At 38.3% G+C, this 17,513-nt stretch overlaps 2 protein-coding genes across 3 annotated transcripts; both read right to left on the bottom strand.

The window, feature by feature from the left end:
• Positions 1-2,521: 2,521 nt before the first annotated feature.
• On the bottom strand, positions 2,522-4,749 carry LOC112053409 (raffinose invertase-like). The gene has a single exon (XM_024092816.2). The coding sequence runs from the start codon at positions 4,591-4,593 to the stop codon at positions 3,103-3,105; it is 1,491 nt and encodes a 496-aa protein (XP_023948584.1). The 5' UTR covers positions 4,594-4,749; the 3' UTR covers positions 2,522-3,102.
• Positions 4,750-5,271: 522 nt separating this feature from the next.
• Positions 5,272-16,216, bottom strand: LOC112056556 (sorting nexin-8). Of its 2 annotated transcripts, XM_052884494.1 has the most exons (7): positions 15,820-16,216; positions 15,287-15,505; positions 12,830-13,055; positions 10,354-10,459; positions 9,199-9,331; positions 8,154-8,376; positions 5,272-7,536 (listed from the first exon to the last, which is right to left on the bottom strand). In XM_052884494.1, the coding sequence occupies exons 2-7, from the start codon at positions 15,490-15,492 to the stop codon at positions 7,381-7,383; spliced, it is 1,050 nt and encodes a 349-aa protein (XP_052740454.1). In that variant the 5' UTR covers positions 15,493-15,505; positions 15,820-16,216; the 3' UTR covers positions 5,272-7,380. The 2 variants fall into 2 exon arrangements, with proteins under 2 accessions (XP_052740454.1, XP_052740455.1); XM_052884495.1 differs by lacking the exon at positions 15,820-16,216 and having other exon boundaries at positions 12,830-13,050; positions 15,287-15,478.
• Between the last annotated feature and the right edge of the window lie 1,297 nt (positions 16,217-17,513).

Genomic DNA, 17,513 nt, shown 5'->3' with positions numbered 1-17,513 from the left:
AAAAATCACCTAAAAGGTTACAAAAGTAACCTTCTGGCAACACTGGAATGAATGGATGTCGCGTCGCGATGTCAAATACTCAAACGTCACATTGCGATTTGACAGTAAAATGTTACCATTTACTAAATTAGTAATTTCCCACTATTGATCAAAACTATGCCGTAGTAGCGTAGCTAAAAACAATGACGTAGCCTTAAAATAAATTATAAGGCTACGTTGTTCTTAGAATTGTGATGAGATTTTTGATTCTGAACTGAAGGATATTAAGTATCAATCTCTAGATCTGATTGAGGTTTTCTTAAGTTACCATGTTACACGTGGCTAGTTACCACCCTACCGGCAAAGACGTACCACCAAGCGAGTTAGCGTTCCGTTACGATGCCGTGTAGAAACCGAAATGTGGAATTTTATCCTCCTCCTAACAAGTTAGCCCGCTTCCATCTTAGATGGCATCATCGCTTACCACCAGGTGAGATTGTTGTCAAGGGCTAACTTGTAAAGAATAAAAAAAAATGTTATTATTTATTTAAAATTACCCACAAGAAAGGGTAAATAAAAAACCAAAAACACCAACGCCAAAGATTATCTGCAGTGTAAACAGATTAGTTAGGTACAAACAGAACAGGAAAACGTAATGGACAAACAAACACTATAGATCAGGGATGGCCAACAGGTCGATCGCGATCGACCGGTCGATCGCGGCTGTTAGTCCAGTAGATCGTTGCAAGGCAAAAAATATAAATACGTAGACCAGACTGCACAACGTAATCACCAACTCCTTCACGCATTATCTTGTATAATTTTTATAAAAATTATAATATATGATAGTTGACATAGAAAAAAAAATTTCAACAACTTGAAGAGCAGTGGTAGCAGTCTTCGAAATTCGCTTTAGCGATTTGAGAAGTTGGTTCAATTCATCGGTTTAATGATTCCATTGATCAAAGTGATATCTATGAATTGACTACAAAAGACGCAATAAGTACTCACATTATGTAATTGGTAGATCGTACAGGGTTTCAATAGTAAACAGGAGATCTTGGGTCTAATCAAGTTGGCCACCCCTGCTATAGATATTGTTTTTGGTCGTGTATTATTTTCCATCTCTCAATGAAGGCTTGTCTATGTTGGTTTACTAACTAGTACTGTCACAGGCACGTCTGTGAGTATAAAAGTAAACTGATGAAAACATGAACAAAGCTGAATACATTTTTAAATGTGAAAAATTTAATTTTTAACCTACTATTACAAATAGTAGTAGTGCACAAAATTTTAAAGTGTTAAATTGTTCATGTTAAATGTTATTTTCTTTGTTCCTTGAGTTTACACAAATAATCGCACTTAAATATATATCTGTACAACTTAATAACTAAAACCAAAGTTCTCGTTGTAAAATATCTATATTCATTTATTTATCAGCTTTAATTATGGACGGATTGGACGGAAAGTATAATTTTAAATGGCATATTTACCACATAGTTACCGACATACATATCCATATTTGTACTCATTTATATGATAGTTCAACAAATGGAGTGTAATTTAAAGCATTTTTTTTGTCGTGACGTTCCCCTTATTGTAGTTGGGTAATAAAACATCTATTTTAATTTATTCTATGACCCAGACAATGACGTCATACAAAGTGACGTAGTACCTAACGGCTTCACCCACTGACTTGAAAACTGAACATTCGATAACTTACCTTATTCCTTTGATATAGAATTGAAAACAGAAATATGTATCCTCATCACCGTAATATTGCAAAGGCAAACAATAAGTAATGAAATTGCAATTCAGTATTCAGTATACGTTTACTGTATACAACAAGATTACGTGGGCGAACAGCGTCCCATGGCGTCCCTTTTCAGTTTTCATCTCGCAAGTTGGAAATAGATGTTGGGAATCATCAAGACTGACATTTTCTTTTTTAATCCCAATAGTATTCAAAATTATGCTTAAATCGGTAAAACTACGACACGCATTAGAATAGCGTGGTCGTTCTAAGCTCCAGAGCCAGTCATGGATTGGATTAGTTAGTAGGTACCTATGAATAAGTATACCTAACATCTTAGGGCCGTGGCAAATTCATAGGATCCCAGAAAAATCATCTTATTAATTTTAGGGTATTGGTAGGGCAGGGGTAGTGTAGGTGTAGAGTAAGGTAGGGTTAGTAGTAAGGTAGGATTAGTGTAGGGATAGGGTTGAGTCCCTACTCCTCCCCTGTATGGCAGGGTAGCTGTAGAGTGGGAGTAGGGTAGAGTAGTAGTAGGGTTACGCTAGTAATAAAAAAAAACAGCAAATATTTTTAACAAAATCGACTTCATTTATTTGAAAATATTAACAAAACATTATTATCTACATTAATAAAAAAAAAAAAATTAAGCATCTTGAGTTATCAATTTTAAAGGGCCGTCGGAGTGTTTAAAGTGTGACGTCACCAAACTCTGGATCACTTCTCCCCTGCCTTAACATGTATGAGTAGATAGTAGGTGCCTGTGACGTAATTTGTGGAAGACTCCTTTATCCTTCAATCAGTCTGTCAATGTAACCTGCCATCTGATTCGGGCCGGGCAAATCCAGAAAAATCGTCACGTATTCATTTGGGTCAGGAGACAGGCCGGGGCCCTTTATGACAGAAGACGTACACTTACAATTTGTTTGAATTGGAGACATTCTCGGATTCTTACAATTTGAACTACAACTACTCAAAATTAAGAAAAAAAATAAAATAAATAAATTAAGAGTTACCTATTATATTGGTTGAATCTAACTAAATCTGGTATCGGGATCCCAAGGTGCTGGAATAGTGACCGGTGACAAGAGCTGTTTTAGTCGACCCCCTACTACCGAAGAGATCAAGCGGGTTATAGGGAGCCGATGAATACTAGCGACTCGAGACCGTGGAAGTCCATGCAAGAGGTTTGTATATATGTGGACGTCTATCGACTGGGCTATATTGGTGAAAATATGAACGTCTAGTAGTAGGTAGGAACCAAATGCTTCGCTCTCTTGTAGCCGTTAGATTTACATTTGCTAGCTTATTTTTAAAATAGTTCTGCAACATATGCATTAGCATGCACGCGCAGTGTCTATCACATTTTTTTAAGGACGATATTTTAGACTGTCGAATCTAACGCTTCTACGCAATCGGTACTGTACGATATACACATTAGTACTGCCTTCTACTCGGATTATCATAGCATTTGGATATATGCGGCTACTGAACACCACCTCACCTTCCCCGCAAAAGATTTCCACAGAACTGGCATCAACGAAAATTCGTAGAAAAATATATTTCTCGGGTGACCAATACGCTCTCCTTTCGCCGTCATCATCTCCTCGGTCCACGCTTATATATCCAAATTCTGCAGAGTATCTGATACTAAAAGCTCCAGTTATCCAATCAAATATAAGCACAGTGTCCGAGAACGGCGACGTTGAATTCACCAGTAGTTCGAAAGACTTATACCCCGCTAGGAACATTTCTCCAGGTTCGTACCACGCGCTTTCTACTAATTCCGTACGTAAGCTGACGATTTCCTTAATAGGTGTCATAAGAATACGCCCATCTACGTTCAGACTAAGTTCACGGGGCAACGTCATCATCCCAGCCCAGCCGAACGTGGTAGAGGTGAAATTATTTTCCCACATGCCCATCCAAGCTATCAAAATCCTTCTTCCGTTAGAAGACAATGTCTTTGGAGCGTAGAAATCGTGTCCGTTGTCCAGCTGATGGAAAGTCGCTGCTGATAATTCCAAATCTTCGAATCGGGCTGTCAGGTAATCAAATCTCGTAACGACGTATCCCACTTGATACTTATTATTAAACCTGTAATCGTCTGACGGTACCTGTATTCCTATAGCCGATAATAGAAGTACGTGATGACCATTCAATTTGAATAAATCAGGATTCTCCCAAATATAGCCCATGTCCCCGTAAGAGGTTGCCACCGTCCTATACAGCTTCCAATTGAACATATCTGGAGAAGTATACAGAAGCAGTTCACCGGTGCCCAGTATCGAAGTGGTCCCCAAAATCATATACCAATAATTTCGAAACCGCCACACTTTAGGGTTTCTCAGCACTTTTGTATTTATGGGAGATTGTTTTATAACCGGATTATAGATGTATTTTTTGAAGATAATTCCATCGCGACTCATGGCAATGTTTTGCGTTTCGTAACTAACGTTATTGGAGATTCTGTGTCCAGTGTAAAATAAAGTGAGGAAACGCCAGTTCACTAACGCCGTGCCAGAGAGGCAGCCATGTCTGTCATATGTTTTGCTGGGCACCAAGGCTGCTGGGTAATGGAGCCAGTCTACCAAGTTGGTACTGATCGCGTGGCCCCAACTCACGAGTCCCAACGGCGCGTTGTAGGGGTGGAGCTGGTAGAAAATGTGGTATTTCCTCCTGAATACCGTGATGCCCGCTGGATTATTCATCCAACCCTGCGATGATGTCAAATGATAGATGGGCCGATATTTTCTCTTTTGCTTCACAAAAATGTCGGGAGAACTGTTTATAGTACCGCAGATAACACAGAGGCACAAGACCAGGTTGAACACGTCCATTAGTTTTACAAATACGCGCATGACTGAATCTACTACTGGGACGTAATTGACAAAATGCGATCTACGACAATAGATGAAGTTAGTAAACAATATTACGCTGAATTATTGCCTAATCCTCAACGACTAGTATCTACAATGGATTATTGTAAACAATTACCTCATGCAAAAATCTAGCTATTGAAAAGTTCATCAGCTTACCAAAACTCAGACATGAATATTGAATATAGCAGATGCCGAGCGGTTTTACCCGCGTAGTTCCCGTTCCCGTGTTATATCAAGACTACACAATAGACTCATTAGAAGTCTGAAATAGATTGTTCTTCTATACTAATATTATAAAGAGGTAGTTTGTGGTATTGCCAGGGGGTAATCTGATCTGAATCACTGAACCGATTTTGAAAATTCTTTTACCAATAGAAAGCCACATTTTTTGCGTAAACAGGAACTACGCAGGTGAAACCGCGGGGCAATACTTATATTAATAAAATTATTTGTTTGTATGTTGTGAATAGGCTCTAAAACTACTGAACCGATTTGAAAAATTCTTTCACTGTTGGGAAGCTACACTATCCCCGAGTGCTATAGGCTATATTTTATACCCCGATTCCTACGGGAACGGGAACCACGCGGGTAAAAACCGTGCGGCGTCTGCTAGTTTTAAATAAAGAACTAAGGGCAGTGAAATAAATTACTATAAAAAACAATTTAATGGTAATATATTTTTATTATATAAAAATAAAATGCAAGATTAACACGTTATAACTATGATTGCTACAATATTACTTTGCGTTAATATATTTAATTGACAAAATTCAAAATATCACAGTAACGAACTTATGGTCCTTATTTAAACCTGCCACCGAAACTTTTTACCTATACAATACAAAATGTATATATAATATCTCTTACAATAACAAAAATAATAATACTACAGTATAAAACATGTATAAAGATCGCTATCATTCGAGTGTGTATAATCAATCTTTTTAAAATTCTCTAAGTATTACGTAATTCTAGAAAGATCTATATTCATTCTGGTTAGACTATTAGGCCGGCCGCATACACTCGTTTTCCGTATTCCTTTTCCGTGTTCGGAAAACCGAATACATGATAACAATATAAAATATATTAAAGGACATATGTTTTTTTCCGTGCGTAACGATTTTTTTTTTATTTTTCATTTTTTACAAGTTAGCCCTTGACTACAATATCACCTGATGGTAAGTGATGCTGCAATCTAAGATGGAAACGGGCTAACTTGTTAGGAGGAGGATGAAAATCCACACTCCTTTCGGTTTCTACACGGCATCGTACCTGAACGCTAAATCGCTTGTCGGTACGTCTTTGCCGGTAGGGTGGTAAATAGCCACGGCCGGAGCCTCCCACCAGCCAGACCTGGACCCAGGACCTCCGTATTGTAAGTCTACTGCGCATACCACTGGGCCACGGAGGCCGTCAAAAATGCGAATACGAGCCCTTGCGACTATATTCATTCCGAATAAGAAAAAAACGTAAAGTCTGCGGTAGTCTCACGGAATTCCAATACGAAATTACGCATTAGGATAACGAATACGGAAAACGAGTGTGTGCGGCCGGCCTTACCGTCAGCTATAGCTATATCGAATTTCGAACGTAAACAAAAACATACAATAGTTATCGTGTGTGGTGACATAATGTATTACCTAATGTCTATTATAGAATGTGCTAGTCCCCTCTTTATTAAAAAAAAACCGACCAAGTGCGTGTCGGGCCACGCGCAGTATAGGGTTCCGTAGATTATAATAAAAATAAATACATATACGGACAATTGAGCTCGTGGACTACGGAACCCTAAAACGCTGAAAGTTTCTCACGCTTCTATCATAGAATACACAACATTAAAGATTGAACTTTTAAGGGTCTACTTACAAGTTCCATAGAAATATTCAGAACGGTTGTCTAGCAACATTGTTCATCATATTATCCTAAAAAAACTATTTAAAACGCTTTAGAATGATTATTACTTCATCATTATCACCAATATTCAGCTCACTTTTGAGCACGATTCTCCTCTCAGAATGAGAGGGCTTAGGCCAATAGTCTATAGACCAAGGCCCAATGCAATGACAGACTTCACACACGTAGATAGTTAAAAAAATTCTTCTCTTCTCCTCACGATGTTTTTCCTTCGGCATTTGAGACACGTGATATTTAATTTCTTAAAATGCACACAACTGAAAAGTTAGAGGTGCATGCACCGGACCGGATTCGAACCTACGCACTCAGAATTGAAGACAGAGGTCATATCCACTAAACTATCACGGCTCTCGGCTCAGATTATTACTTGCTATTTCAATAAATCACCATAGATAGCAGCATGGAACAAGTCACAAGGGCTGACAAACTTCAGCCTATAATAATGTAATAAAATCACGAAGGTCTGGCCATGACACTCTTTTTCCTCCCCTTTTGCCCACGTAGTACAAGGGTCTCTCGCTCCCCCTGTCGTCATAAACTGCACCCCTGTAACTTATAGGATATAATCTGCGATATATTAAATGTCAACTAGTATGTAAACTTATAATAAGTATCTTAAAAGTAGTACAGTTTTTTGGTCCTTCGAGCCGGATACCGGATACCTCTCAGTTGCATTATCGCTTACCAAGCATTGAAATCTTGGCGTGATCATATCAAGACATAAATTATATGCTTATAATAATAAAGGTACATTTCAACTACGTATATAGATCAAGTTCCTTTAGCTTAGGCTGCGTTGGAAGAATTTGTATGAATATTCGAGTGGAATATCACAGTTGGAATAAAGATCAGTCATTTGTTAGTGGGCTTGGAGTGTGGATGTCTTAACGCTGTGTGCAAGTCTGCCCACAGCGCGGCGACGCGTGCGTGCGACGTGCCTTGCGTACGAAGCAGCTCTGGAAGGATCTCCAGCGCGGACAACGCGTATGCGCGGGCTATTCGCGCCTCCTGGAAAGAGATCATACGTCAGGCGAAGATCGGAGTTGGCGAGAAAAAAATTGGCATTTCGATATCGATCTCAAGGGTCTATGTAGAAATAGTCGATAGTCGATGAAGACTAAAGTTCGACTACCTTGTGCGAAATGGTTCTTATTAGTTACTACTACAGTACGAGGTAATTTGTTTTGGACATCCATTTTATGGACTCTTGTGCACATTAATATATGAGATTCATGTAAGGGAAGGGATACTGCAGCACCAAGATGATGATGATGATGATGATGATGATGATGATGATGGTGGCGGAGATGATGATGGTTATGGTGATGGTGGTGATGACGATGGTGATGATGATGATGTTGATGGTGATGGTGACGGAGATGATGATTGTTATGGTTTTATGGTGGTGATGATGATGATGGAGATGGTGACGAAGATGATGATGATGGTGATGGTGACGGTGATGGTGACGGTCATGGTAATGGTGACGGTGATGGTAATGGTGACGGTGATGGTGACGGTGATGGTGATGGTGACGGTGTCGGTGATGATGATGATGATGTCGATGGTGACGGTGACGATGACGGTGACGATGAAGACGATGATGATGATGACAGTGCAGTTACCTCGGCGGCGCAGCGCAGCGCGTACCGGTGGCGCGCGCGCAGGGCGTGCGAGGCGGCGCTGTGCGGCGCGGCGGCGGCGGCGGCGGCGCGCTCGGCGTGCAGGCCGCGCGTTAGGCGCGCGCACAGCTGCCGGTACGCACCGAGTGCGTCCAGCGCCACCAGCGTGCGCTCCATCGCCTCGTCCTCCGCCGACTCGTCCGCGCCGCCCATCGCCATTGCTAGCCTGACGATATTGTGTTTGTTACTCTATGTATCATACCACGGATCCACAGCCTAAGAATCATAGCTCGTTACAAAATACTACAAATTTCCAATTTATGTATTAGCGATTAGCTGGGATTGACGCATCTTACAGAAGAACTTTGGCAGGCGGCATGCAGGCTACTTGGAACGCAAATATACAGATAATCTTGCGTGCATGGGTCAATTATGTCATATGTTAATGTATTATTGGATCAGCAAACAAATAACCCATAATACTAATTTCTTTTCTCCTTACTACAATACTATGGTGGCGGCAGATCGTTCACTTTACGGGATGGCTCGTATTTATTGTTTGATTTTTCCTGTTAATTTAGTATAATTATGTTAATTTTGTTATTTTTAATTTTGTTACTCTGTCTGTATATGTATATAGTCAGTCAGTTAATTTATAGTTTAATATATATTATTATCATCAGGAATAGATTTGGTTTGTTGTAAGTTTTAAGTTTTTAACCATAGTCGTAGACACGTCCGTGAACACACAAGGTTTCACCTGAAAACCAGCACCACAGCTCGCTGTGGCATCTTGCTAAGGTGGATACGTTCTGTTTGTTTAATTTATTTTATTACTTGTGTGTGGACAAATAAAGATATTCTATTCAGTGTGCGATTCCAAGCATGAGCCACTCTCTTTTTCTTCGTATTTTCGCTGTGCGGGTCAAGTGCTGGATGGCTCTAAAAATTAAGACCTTTAACCGTTTGGAGGATATCGATAAAATACAATAATTGATCTCACTTAAATTAGTGACTTAATAATAAAGAAAAAAACAAAAAAACTAACTCAGCGGCAGCGCGCAAGGCATCGCGCATGTGCGCCCAGCGCGCGTTGTCTGCGGCGGCGGGCGCGCTCAGTGCGTGCAGCGCGGCGCCCAGCTCGCGGATGTCTGCGCGCTCCGCCGAGCAGCGACCCTCCACTGGGACAATACAAAGCTCTTTAGACCACACAACTGAAAGGAAACTTTGATAAACAAAAACAAAGCGCCATCTATGAGCCTCAGTCATAACTGCATTGCAATTGAAATGAAAGTGTACATAGGCTCAGACCAATTATAGAAGGACCTGTATCGCACTCATAGTCACGAACAAAATTGTCTGTCATTTTCTGATGAAAACGAGCTTAGATTTGGTATATATTTTATACTAAACTAGAAGTTTTTGTCCGTTTTTTACAGCATTCAACTACACAAAAAGGTATTTTTACGGAGCTCTTTAACCGACGAACACGATTATAACTATTAACTATCGATTCTATAGAGACAGCTTTTATAAAAGCATTAGATCGTTGATCATATACTATGACAGAAAAGTAATACCTAGCGAGGCAGGTCCTATACAATAGTTGGTCTGAGGTACATAGGCCACAAGACCTAAAGGGGTTAGAAACACTTAATCGAGGGAGAAAGATCTTCACTGCCTCGAGGACCGTAGCCCCGACCTTATTGGTAGGAGATGTCTACACATTGAAGGGATTGTTTCAAAGTTCTTTAAGAACGCCATCTACTGGTAGTTTAAAATAACAAACACTGATTCATTAGACCAATTACCACAAGACATGCCTCGCCAGACGTTACCCCTCTGTCAAAACACTGTCAAAAGTAAATTATCACTATCTAAAGTGCTTATAAAAACTGTGTGTATAGAATCAATGTTAAAATTACACGTGTGTGCTACGATTTCAATGTATAGTCGTGTAAGTACTGTGGAGGTCACAGGATATATTTATTGGTGTTAAGTATTTTCGATTTGTGAGTTTACCTCGCCCCCCTCAAAAAAGGACAATTTAGTTGGTGAATTTGAGTGCAAAAGTCCAAAATTAATTGGTCTGAGCTGATTCACTATGCCTGCAGCAGTGAGGCCTCTTAAAACTCTCGCTCAGTTACAGATTTCGTAACGCATTCACCAACCAAGTCAAGTGTGCCCATGGAAGCTTAAATACCTTTTTCAATAATCTTGAACAGTCTCCCCAAGCCGAGCTGCGCCAGGCGAAGCTGTTCCTGCTCCGACGCGAAGGATTCCTGCATGTCGTCCGTGCTCATGTCTCTCTGTAGCCAGCAGAGCAAGAGAATACACTTATTACGCACCGAAAGATATCTCGTGAAGAGAATCAGGCATACTGTCGACCAATAGTGGCGCCATCAATAATATCATCATCGTCATCAATATCACAATCGTCTCTTTCCTCACTTCACAATAAAAGAAAAAGCGAAATTTTCGATGTCGCCGCTATTAGTCGACAAAACAATTTTGTATTTTACAACTGGTTCAGGTTCGCCCTGATTGTGGATGTAATATTGAGTATCCAAATGTTAGTAGAAGATCCGAATTAGGAACGACCTTCACCCATCTGTTAAATGGATGATATTTTTTAATATCAAGTACGTTAAAAAATATACCTATTATGATTTATTGTCTGAAAATTTCCTGGCTATTATTAACTAATATAAAAGGTAATCTAAATCCTACTAATATTATAAACGCGAAAGTTTGTATAGATGTTTGTTTGGATGTTTGTTACTCTTTAACGCCGCCACTACTGTACCGATTTGGCTGAAAATTGAAATGGAAATAGATTTTACTATGGATTAACACACCCACACTACTTTTCATCCCGAAAAATCCATGGTTCCCGAGGGATTTGTGAAAAACAAAATTTCCAAGCGGACGAAGTCGCGGGCGTCCGCTAGTTTGATATAAAACACTTTTCATCCATTAAACAGATTGGTGAAGGTCGTTCCTAATACAGATCTTCGATTATATGCACAGGTGCTGCGGACCCCTATAGCCAAGTTAAAGGGGACTAAAGCCAAATAGGTACAATATATTAGATTTGTCCACAGACTATTTGGCTTTGGATCATAAGGTCCTGGGTTCAATTCAAATGTTTTTTCAACCTGCTGCCTGGTGAAGGTTTGCAATAAGGGTAGAACAGGGTAGAACTGACCTCTACATAAACAGTATAATAAGCTTAGTGGTTCACTGGATGTCAATTTAAATTCGCTAAACACATTTCGCAGGTTAATCATCAGTAACCTGGTTAGCCAAGTATGACTGGCTTGTTTTATTAGTTACCTTGTTTTTTTTTTACTATTTATTGTTTAGTTTTTTTCTTTTAATATTTGATTATATAGTTTTAGATATTTTTGCTTTTAATTAGGATACATTAGATTTCTAATTAAGTTGTAAAGTATAAGTATGTATTTTGTTTTGTAACATTATTAGATGAAAGTGGTTTTGCAAGCAATGTTTGCTTTAATACGATATTGCATACGCTAAGCATGTTAGTTCATAAGTTAATTTTCACTACTCTTGCTCAAAAACACTGTCATATTACCACTCCACAGCGGGGCTAAACAAGCATATTAGCCTCTAGGGGCTAAAGTAATTTTGTTTTTTTAATTCTTGTCTGTTACGAGTACTAGCCTACTATAAAACGGAGGAGGTTTTATTTGAAAATTGAATCATTATAGGTAAGGCTCTAAGGCTTAAGACCTACCTCTTCGCCATTGGGAAAGCGCATAACGAGACATGCTACTTCTGTGACGAAGAAGATACCCCGAGGCACGCACTTTTCGAGTGCTCAGGTTGCTCAGACTTAAGAGCTGCGGCTGAAGGAACAAGCGGCGAGGTAAACGCGGCAAACCTTATCACCCGCATGCTGTCGAGCGATGAAGAGTGGCAAAAGTACGCCCATATGGTCCGAGCCACCATGAAAAGAAGAGAAATAAAGAGGCAGAAGAAAAGCGAGAGATCTAAATATAAAACATGTTCAGCGTGAAGAAATGCTAAGCGGTTCCGCGCTGACCACGAAACACGAGGAGGTTATTTTTAGTCCGTGCAAGTCGGACATGCCCTGCCGACTAGCCGGCAGAAGTCCGGATGGATTTTTTCCTCCCCGAAGAAAAAAAAAAAAAAAAGGTAAGGCTCTGATTGTTTTGAAAAATAAATAAAAAACTGTGAATTGGAAATAAATGCAGCGTGCTTGTCTGTGGAATGCGTTCATTTTTTTATTTAATTTTTATTGAAGACATGGGACATCCTTTACGGTGGTCCTTTGCCTTTTTCTCATGTGAAAAAAATAAAATTAAAAAGCAAAATTGTAGACTTTGTACATTTAATTTTCAATTAAATAAATCATTGAATATTGAACTAAACTATTTTATTTTCTCGCAATCGTAGTGAAAAGCAGAGTGTAACACGTGGGGCTAAACCCATTATATACTCGGTTTCTATTTAGGCGGCCCTCGACTTACGTCTCAGGCCCTAAAAATACCTCGTATATAATGGGTCTTTTTAGCCCCTTGTATAACAATCTACTATTTTTTTATATGTGTAAAATATGTAAAAATCGTTAGCAAACTTAATAAATAAATAAATACATTTAATTTGTTTTGTTCGCCAGCGCTGAAACTTACCGCATTGTCCTCTTGTGTGCCAGCCAGTATGAACTCGTCGTGTTTGGGCTTGTCGAGCCGGGGCGAGGTCTCGCAGAGGAAGGTCCTGAGGTCCGCGTCGTGCGCCAGCACGGGGTGCCGCGCCACCAACCCGAGCCAGCGCTGGAGCGCCGCGCGCCGCCGCTGCAAGAACAGCGGGCTGCCGCCCCCCACTACCACGCGTTTGGGGGGCAGAGTGCACACTGCACTGGAAACAAATTGTTACCAACCGTTATTTATTTTATTTTTTTTTATTCTTGACAAGTTAGCCCTTGACTACAATCTCCCCTGTTGGTAAGTGATGATGCAGTCTAAGATAGAAGCGGGCTAACTTGTTAGGAGGAGGATGAAAATCCACACCCCTTTCGGTTTCTACACGACATCGTACCGGAACGCTAAATCGCTTGGCGGTACGTCTTTGCCGGTAGAGTGGTAACTAGCCACGGCCGAAGCCTCTTAACAACCAGACCTGGACCAATTAAGAAAATCTCAATCTGCCCAGCTGGGGATCGAACCCAGGACCTCCGTTTTGTAAATCCAACGCGCATACCACTGTGCCGTCAAATTATTCTACTACTAAAGTGTTTTTCAGATAGCATAGGTACGGTGACAGTCGCCTGTATGACGTACTATTATCGTGAAACGCGGCAAACTTTCAAGTGAAACGAACTGTCACCCGCACCATCCTACATAAAAAGAACTGTAAATTAAGCAATCGATATAACATAAGCTAGCGGACGCCAGTGACTACGTCTGCGTTGAATTCAGTTTTTCACAAATCCCGCGGGAACCATGGGTTATTCTTTTTTTTATATAATTTTTTTTTTGACTATTGACTACTCTTAGTCGTATACACTATGTTAGGAATGGGTATAATATAGTTCACTGAGCGGGGATCGAACCCGTACCTCTCGTGGTTAGTCAGGCTTTTTACCATATAGCGATTGGAGGCTTCATAATTATTTTACTTTTCATTAACTATGCAAGAGTTGTAATAAAATAATGTCCTCGACAAAATACGTTTCTTCTATTATTGCATTTATTAAAACCAGTTTTATTTCTTTGTTTGCAAAGCTTATGTCACATGCAATATTGGCTTTTTGCATTTGATTTCTTTGTACCTTAATCCTTGACAATAGCTTTTCAATTGATTCATCATCATCATACATATGTTCAGAGCACTGTTGAGCACAATTCTCCTCTCAGAATGACTGTAGATCCAGAGATTACCCCCTACAACCTCAAAAACTTTCGTTATCAACCTATATTCGACTCACTGCTGAGCTCAAGTCTCCTCTCAGAATGAGAGGGGTTAGGCCAATAGTCCACCACGCTGGCCCAATGCAGATTGGTAGACTTCACACACGCATTAATTAATTAAGAAAATTCTCAGGTAAGCAGAGAATTAAGAAAATTCTCAGATTTCCTCAAGATGTTAATCCTGCACCTTTTGAGACACAAGATATTTAAATTTCTTAAAATACACACAACTGAAAAGTTGGAAACATGCCCCGGACCGGATTCAAATCTACGCCCTCCGAGTTGAAGGCAGAGGTAATATCCACTGAGCTTAATAGGCTCTGCTTTTTAATTTTTTAATTGATTGATTATTGGTTACGAATAGGCTCCAAACTACTAGCCAGATTTAAAATATTCTTTCACAAATGAAAAGCTACATCATCAGAGAGAAACATTGGCCAAACCGCAGTTTGACTACTAGTTACAAATAATTTGATAAGGATGACTTGACTGATACCTAGTTCAACCTGTTTTTATTTTTTTTTAAAGGTATTACCAATATATACAGGGTATTAGAATTTTACAAAAGCATAGATAACCAGAGAAGCAAATGCAAACACATCCTAATTATAAACATGAGAATCTGTATTCATACTGTAATCATAATCATTTGACCTTGTTACATATGTGTGTGTGTGTTGATAAAATTATTCATGTGATTTTAATACAAAAAATGTCAATGTTCTTATCAAATTTACTTGCCTCTGTTAAATATTTTACATATAATGATTTATTAAATAATCATAATATCTATACCTACTAATATTATAAAGCGACATGCTGATCTTAGAAACTATTGTTTGAAATTGAAAAATAGTTTAGTGTTGGATAGTCAAATTACAGACATTAATAAAAAATTTGAAAAAACTGTCCAGGACTCCTCAACCCTACACCATCGGTCACAAGTTCAGGGATCTACACATAGTGTCTCTCTGACTATCTGCCACACGATGGACCCAACACCCACACAGTCTATAGACTTCTAAGATATTTTGTTTTAAAACATGTAATTTTTACGATGAACTTGGTTGTGATAGATATCCCTGATTAAACTCATATTAAAAATAAAAAATATAGTTAGAACAATATTTTGTTAAATAAAAACTCGGAAAAATCTTCTCAAAGAGAATGGAATCTTACCGATAAGGATATTTTGCGCACAGAACATCATATAGCTGCACAAACTCATTGTATCTCCTAGTGACAGTTGTGCCGTGACGTCGGGAGCTCACATAGTACTCGCAGTGCTTCAGTATGAGCCCTTTGCGCTCAGGAACTAACTCAACGCTAATAACATCTGTACTCTCTAATGCTTCAAATGTTACTTCTTCTGCGTTCACTGACATATTGGAGCTAAAACTGTAAATAGTTTAAGAAAAACTGCCTTCAATTTGTACTACAGGTTGAATATATGAATATCCAGTTTCAAAGTCTACAAAAATATATTCTTAATCTAAAGATTTTTTTTTACATTTTAAGAACTCACAACTAAAGTTGATTTTAATATAATTAATTTCTTTATAAAAGACCGAAAATCCCAGTACTCTTAGGACTAATAAAGAAGTAAGTATAAGACTTTAAAAGATAATATTCAGTTTAGTACCTACTTTACAAAGTTTACCACTACTTTTGTATTAACTTATATAAATTAAGCGTCCAATTAAAAAACTCACCTGATTTTCCCATAAAAAGTAAAAACTATTGTGAGTTTAATTTACTTAACCACAAAATGTTAGCCAAATGTAAATCGAACTCCGAGTCTACTTCTAAACTTTCGGCTTGCGAAACCTCCCATACAGTACAGCTGTAAATAATCACATTTATGTGTTCATATCATTTTGTACGCCACACCACTTCTTCACGTATTTACGTAATCAACAACAAAAACATAAACTCTCAGTCACATAACAAGTTTTGCAATCGTGGTGGGAAAACTGTCTACCGCTTCCAAGTTCCAGATAGAACTTGGAAATATGAAAAATGAAAATCGAAATTCGAATGGAATTTTGTTTTTGTTGTGGAAAGTTTTGCCACGTCCGGAAAGTAACCGGAAACCACAGAGTAATTATAATTTTTAAAACATGTTATCACCATAGACAATATCCAACTTGGACTTCAAAAAGTCTGTCTTACTTGTCATTTTGTAAATATCCCTTTTCGATTAGTTCTCTTCTGAAAATGTAAAACGCTCCAGTTTCGATAAGTTCACCTGACCAATCTTGTCTTCGAGGTCGTTTTTTTAAATGGAAGTTTATTGGATAAATACCCGTTTCTTTATATCTCCATCGCAGTTTGTAGCTTCTGAAATATTTGGTAATAATAAAATTAAAAGAAGTATAATAAATATGCAAAAGAAAACTTTTAATCAAAATAGTAATCAAGTATATTTTACTTACCTAATCACAGAAAATATGCAATCAAATGAAACGGGACTATTCAGTTTTTCAACAGAGGAGCTAAGATGTTTCGGATTAATAAATGGTGAAGTAGCTTGAAGTAGAATTAACACATCAATGTCTGGCCTCGTTTCGAGAAATTCAGACACTCCCCATATTGAAGGAGCCCAATCTGTAGCGGTTACATGACTGCGCTTGAAAATATTCGAATCATCTATAGAAGAAAAATATTTTTAACCCTTTGAATAACGATTTTAACATATAATATTCTAATCTTCAACATTTAATATTGTTGTTTTGAAGTAAGAAACAAATCTTTAACAAAATTAGTTTAATAAAATACAAAATACTACTTACATTTCAAAGCCTCTAGTGCTATTAAAGGGTGGTCTGTTGATACAGTAATATCCTTAAATCCAGCTTGTTGCGCTGTTACAATAGACCTAGCGGTCAAACTAATGTTTCCTACTTGGATAAGATTTTTTAGTCGAATACTTTTAGAACCCCCTCGAGCAAGAATAAGAACAGCTGTATTTTGTGCAATAGAGAGTTTGAAAAATGTAATATAAAAAATAATATTAATGAATATTGGTCCTATTTCTCTCATATTACCAAAAAATACACCCTACTGATCACAACAGTTCTTGTCCACAATGTAGTATCAAAAAAATGTACGCTTCTTGAATCCAATGAAATTGATGTTAATGAATTATTTCCGCATGGTAAACGTCTCCTTATCCGAAGTTGTGTACTGAGTAACGAAAAGAAAGTGACTGAGTTTGTTTATTGCATTATTATTTCTATTGACATTCACATAGCAAAGTCCAAGCCTATTTGGCTTATTGATTTATTAGGCCACGTACTATATTATTATTTAGTTTAAATAGATAATACTTTTGTTTATTACAGTGGCGATAACTATATTGCAAAAATAATGCAATAAGTATTTTTTATATACTTTTTGCAATGTA

This window comes from Bicyclus anynana, chromosome 11 (genome assembly GCF_947172395.1).
Source record: "Bicyclus anynana chromosome 11, ilBicAnyn1.1, whole genome shotgun sequence".
Lineage (NCBI taxonomy): Eukaryota > Metazoa > Arthropoda > Insecta > Lepidoptera > Nymphalidae > Bicyclus > Bicyclus anynana.
Note: the sequence above shows the minus strand (reverse complement) of the source record. Positions and strands in the feature narration are given on the sequence as shown.

What these genes read in the sequence shown, in the direction of transcription:
- LOC112056556 (XM_052884494.1), bottom strand. Translation starts at nt 15,492, where the DNA reads ATGTCAGTGAACGCAGAAGAAGTAACATTTGAAGCATTAGAGAGTACA. An exon ending in GTTCAAGATTATTGAAAAAG is followed by an intron (nt 9,332 to 10,353) that starts GTATTTAAGCTT and finishes GTATTGTCCCAG; the next exon opens with TGGAGGGTCGCTGCTCGGCG. An exon ending in GCCTTGCGCGCTGCCGCTGA is followed by an intron (nt 8,377 to 9,198) that starts GTTAGTTTTTTT and finishes CAATATCGTCAG; the next exon opens with GCTAGCAATGGCGATGGGCG.
- LOC112053409 (XM_024092816.2), bottom strand. Translation starts at nt 4,593, where the DNA reads ATGCGCGTATTTGTAAAACTAATGGACGTGTTCAACCTGGTCTTGTGC.